Source organism: Oryzias latipes, chromosome 16 (genome assembly GCF_002234675.1).
Source record: "Oryzias latipes chromosome 16, ASM223467v1".
Lineage (NCBI taxonomy): Eukaryota > Metazoa > Chordata > Actinopteri > Beloniformes > Adrianichthyidae > Oryzias > Oryzias latipes.
In genome coordinates this window covers 21,548,282-21,553,497 of record NC_019874.2, presented here as the reverse complement: position 1 = coordinate 21,553,497, position 5,216 = coordinate 21,548,282, and the positions used below count along the sequence as shown (strand labels likewise).

The following is a 5,216-nucleotide window of genomic DNA, read 5'->3' as shown; positions in this document are numbered from 1 at the left end:
GCTGTCTGAATTTGTTTTAAAATCCAGGCCACTAAATAGTTCCCCAAAACGGAGTAGGGACAGGTGTAGGGAGTAGGGAGGGAATTCGGTCGATTCGGACGGCTATACAAAATGGTGAATGGACGTATTGAGTAGTGAAGGAATTCGGACACAATCTATGAAATAAAACCAATAAGTTTGCATCTGACATTGTGTCTTCAAAACAAGAGTTCCTTTAAAAAAAAAAAAAAAAAAAAGACACGGCATTGGTGCATCTGTGAAATAATTTATTCACGATTTACACTGAATTCAGCTGCGAAGGAAATGATTCGTCTGCTCAAACTCTTCATCATGACACTTTCTAGAGTCATTAAAATGAGGGTTTGCAAACAAACATACACATAAGGTAAAAAGTAGAAAAAGATTTCATGCGATACCATTGGTCGTTTGGGCTTAATTTAAATGTTTAAATCATTAGTGTTACACAAAGTTAATAAATAGTTACAGTTTAGTTAATACTTACATAGATTTGTTGAAGTCTAGTGTTAGAAGATGTACAGTTTAGGTGTTTAGCCTTGTTCCTGTTTCTGGAGAATTCAGCGACACTTTGCAACGTGTCCGGAGAGATGGTGAGAGCGTGCAAACCTACGGAGGCAGTTGGGGCAGGAGTAGGGCTTCTCGCCTGTGTGCGTTAACATGTGTGTTTTCAAATGGCCTGAAAGGCGGAAGCTCTTTCCACATTCCTTACAGGTGTAGGGTCGCAGGTTAGTGTGGCTTCTCCTGTGCTTGCCGAGGTCACCGGAAGACGTGTAGCAGCGGTGACACTCCGGACATTCGAAGGGTTTCTCCCCAGAGTGGATCCTCTTGTGCTTCACCAAGTCACCGGACTGAGTAAAGCTCTTGTCGCATTCGTCGCATTTGTATGGTCTCTCTCCGGTGTGGGTTCGCTGGTGATTCCGCAGGTGGGACAGGCGTATGAAGCGGTTGCCGCACACCGTGCAGTGGTACGGCCTTTCTCCGGTGTGCGTCCGCAAGTGTATTTTTAAAGCCCCGAGATCTCCAGTCTTCAGCCCGCAGTCCCCGCACTGGTGAGCTTTTTCGCTATTGTGGAGTTTGGCGTGAACCCTCAGGTTTCTCCGAGTGTTGAAGCTCTTTCCACACACGCTGCAGTGAAAGGGCTTCTCGCTTGAATGCGTCCTCACGTGAAGGTCCAGGCTGGATTTGAATCCAAACTCTTTTCCACACTCGGGGCAGGAGTATTCCTTCTTGCCAGAATGTGTGGTTAGATGGCAGCGGAGGTGGTGCGACCGAACGAAAGCCTTGCCGCACACCTCACATTTGAAGGGCTTCTCTCCAGTGTGGATCTTCATGTGCTGCCGCCAGCTGCTGCGCTCCACAAACTTCCTCCCACAGTCCTTGCAGGCGAACGGCCGGTCGCCCGTGTGGGTCCGCATGTGGTCTACCAGGCTTTGGGGAGTGCGCACCTTTTTGCCGCACACCCGGCACTGCACGCCGGTATCCAGACAAATTGGCTTGTCTTCAGATTTAGCAGCATCTGGTTCGTGGCACAAATGAGGCCCCTGACCCCAGGTAGCTTTGAAGCTCTTCCCACAGTCCGCACAACTGAGATGCCCTCCCCTGGTGACCACTGACATGTTATGCCAGCGCTGACAGTGGTTCTTCAGGTTCTTCAGGTACTGGAAGCTGCGGGCGCAGGTGGGGCAGGGGTGCAGCCTTCGAGGAGGAGCAGTAGGGTGGACCTCGCGTAGGTGGATGCTGAGGCGGACTTTGGATTTAAAGGTTGTGTTGCAAATGGTGCAGGGGTGTTTGGCCATGAAGTTTAGCGTTTGGTTTGGGAGGCATTTTTTGAGATTATTAAGGTATTCTTTCTGATGGACCCACTTTACGTGTTTTTCCAAGAAGTCCAAGTCAGTGAAGGACACAGTGCAGTGAGGACACGGAAAAAAGTCAGATGAAGATTCTAAGCGAGAAGAAAACAAACAAATCGCAAAAGGAAATTAACAAGAAATTATTTTTCCGTTTAATCTTTCCTTTTTTATATAATTTCCACTCAAGACGTTTTATTAATGCAGTAATTGAACACTTTTTGGGGAAAGTGTTCAGAACAATATATGCAACTTTTTTATATACAGTACAGACCAAAAGTTTGGACACACATTCTCATTCGAAGAGTTATCTTTATTTTCATGACTATGAAAATTGTAGATTCACACTGAAGGCATCAAAACCATGATTTAACACATGTGGAATTATATACATAACAAAAAGTGTGAAATAACTAAAAATGTGTCATATTCTAGGTTCTTCATAGTAGCCACCTTTTGCTTTGATTACTGCTTTGCACACTTTTGGCATTCTCTTGATGAGCTTCTAGAGGAAGTCACCTGAAATGGTCTTCCAACAGTCTTGAAGGAGTACCCAGAGATGCTTAGCACTTGTTGGCCCTTTTGCCTTCACTCTGCGGTCCAGCTCACCCCAAAACCATCTCGACTGGGATCAGGTTCGGTGACTGTGGTCATCTGGCACAGCACCCCATCCCTCTCCTTCCTGGAGAAATAGCCCTTACACAGCCTGGAGGTGTGTTTGGGGTCATTGTCCTGTTGAAAAATAAATGATGGTCCAACTAAACGCAAACTGGATGGAATAGCATGGCGCTGCAAGATGCTGTGGTAGCCATGCTGGTTCAGTATGCCTTGAATTTTGAATAAATCCCAAACAGTTTCACCAGCAAAGCACCCCCACACCATCACACCTCCATGCTTCACGGTGGGAACCAGGCATGTAGAGTCCATGCGTTCACCTTTTCTGCGTTGCACAAAGACACGGTGGTTGGAACCAAAAATCTCAAATTTAGACTCATCAGACCAAAGCACAGATTTCCACTGGTCTAATGTCCATTCCTTGTGTTCTTTAGTCCAAACAAGTCTCTTCTGCTTGTTGCCTTTCATAAGCAGTGGTTTCCTAGCAGATATTCTACCATGAAGGCCTGATTCACACAGTCTCCTTTTAACAGTTGTTGTAGAGATGTGTCTGCTGCTAGAAAGTAATGATGGCCAATCGTTTTTCTGTACTTAGCTGCTTTTTTCTTGCCATAATACAAATTCTAACAGTCTAATAGTCTATTCTGTAGGACTATCAGCTGTGTATCCACCTGACTTCTGCACAACACAACCGATGTTCCCAACCCCATTTATAAGGCAAGAAATCACACCTATTAAACCTGACAGGGCACAACTGTGAAGTGAAAAACATTTCAGGTTACTACCTCTTGAACCTCATGAAGAAAATGCCAAGAGTGTGCAAAGCACTAATCAAATCAAAAGGTGGCTACTTTGAAGAACCTACAATATGACATATTTTCAGTTGTTTCACACTTTTTTGTTATGTTTATAACTCCACATGTGTTAATTCACAGTTTTGATGCCTTCAATGTGACTCTACAATTTTCATAGTCGTGAAAAAGAAGAAAACTCTTTGAATGAGAAGGTGTGTCTGTATAGATGAGACAGACAGACAGACAGACAGACAGACAGACCACTTTTTTATTTGAGCCAGAAATCTATAAACCTCACCAAAATTAGTCACAGCTAATTAAGTGATTCTTCCTGTATTTTCCAAACCAAGCGGGGCACCTACATTCCACGAATTTGTTCAAATATAAACTTAATAGAAATTCTGGTTGTGCTTAATGACCTCCAATTGATTTTCTGTGGCACAGAAAATCTTTTCAAAATGTTTTAGTTTGTCTTGTGATATGTACCGTTCTTCAACTGTTTGTAAACGAGTTGAATAAAGTTTAAATTAGTTTTCTTAACTTTTGGATTTCACTTTACAGTTTTACTTACTTTTTACTTCACAGTTACTTTTTAAAGTTAAAAACGTTTTCTTTTTGTTTAACCAAATGGGCACAACAGAGGGGTGAGAAGAGTCTCATGTGGCCCTGGAGCCTTAGTCCCTGAACCTAAAGGCTTCAGTTAAATTTCAACTAACTGGTTTAATGTTTACATGCAAAAAGCCATACTTTGTTGAAGCACTGTTTCTCTAATCCTGCTCCTCAGTGACTTTTTTTCGTCTTTTTGTTTTGTTTTTTGTAGTTTTGCATGTTAATAAAAATATATGTATCATAAAGACTGATCATATATGGTTGAAAGAATGATGTTATATGTCAGACTTATTTTCATCAGAAATGTGACTGTCACTCACTTGGGGAAAAATTGAAGAGATAAACAGCAGCTTGTACCTGTACAGGCCTCCTCTTCTTCTTCCTCCAACTCATCCTGGATGTTGCTGGAATCCTCTGCCTCCTCTTCAGCCTCATTTTCACTGAGTATTTCCTCTTTAATCCATGAATCTGATTCCTCCTCTTCCTCCTCCTCCTTAACAGCTGTATATTCAGATTCAGAGTCACACTCCTGCTTGGTGTGCTCCTGCAGATGAAGGCCATCTCTCCTAGTGGCAGGGTTAGCGGCGGAGCAGCTGGACGCATCTTCGCCGTGTTGGTGGCAGATTTCAGGCGAGTGTGGTTCCTCCTTTATCAGGATGTTCAGATCGTCTCCGTTGGTGTATTCTTCCTCTTTTTCGTCCATCTCCTGATCCATTTCTGTCTTCACTGTAATTTCTCCGTGCTTTCTTTCTTCTGTGCTGTCTTCTTTTTCAGCCGATTTCATAATTGACTTTGGTTAGCTGTAAATAAAATAAAACACACACCTTAAGTCAATGTCGTAATTGACAAACTGTTCAAGACAAATATAAGACAGAAGCAATGAACATTGGTTTATCCTCATTTTGAATGTTAGCTAACATTAGCATTTTTTCATAATAGTACTATATAAACTAGTTCCCGCTGCCTTATTGCTGAATAACAATTAAAATATATTATTTAAATTGGTACTCACATTTGTAAACAAGGGGATTTTAATGAAACAATTTGCATTTATTTAAGCCGGCCTTCATTCTCTGGCTGCACAGTTGTTTATCGAGAGCATCACGGGTAAAGCACCACTTACTTCCTCTAAACCAGCCAATCAGCTTTGACCTTGGTCCCTTTAAAGGGACAGTGTCTTTTTTTGTGAATTCAATTCTTTTTGTTTTATGTTCCTAACCTGCAGCTTCCACTGATTTCATTCTAAAATTAGACCTTAGATCAACCAAATTATTTATTTGAGTGTTTTAGTCATTATTTTATTATAGACACTAAAGTAGGAAATAAGAGGACA

The 5,216-nt window shown here is 42.2% G+C and overlaps 1 protein-coding gene across 1 annotated transcript; it reads right to left on the bottom strand.

The window, feature by feature from the left end:
• Positions 1-245: 245 nt before the first annotated feature.
• On the bottom strand, positions 246-5,106 carry LOC101157005 (gastrula zinc finger protein XlCGF57.1). The gene is made up of 3 exons (XM_004078235.4): positions 4,896-5,106; positions 4,241-4,683; positions 246-1,960 (listed from the first exon to the last, which is right to left on the bottom strand). Exons 2-3 carry the CDS (start codon positions 4,665-4,667, stop codon positions 576-578), a joined length of 1,812 nt encoding a protein of 603 aa, XP_004078283.1. The 5' UTR covers positions 4,668-4,683; positions 4,896-5,106; the 3' UTR covers positions 246-575.
• Between the last annotated feature and the right edge of the window lie 110 nt (positions 5,107-5,216).

Bases quoted from the DNA above. Each gene is read 5' to 3' on its own strand.
- LOC101157005 (XM_004078235.4), bottom strand. From the start codon at position 4,667: ATGAAATCGGCTGAAAAAGAAGACAGCACAGAAGAAAGAAAGCACGGA. The intron at 1,961-4,240 runs GTACAAGCTGCT...CTTCTCGCTTAG, and splicing joins AGAAGAGGAGGCCTGTACAG to AATCTTCATCTGACTTTTTT.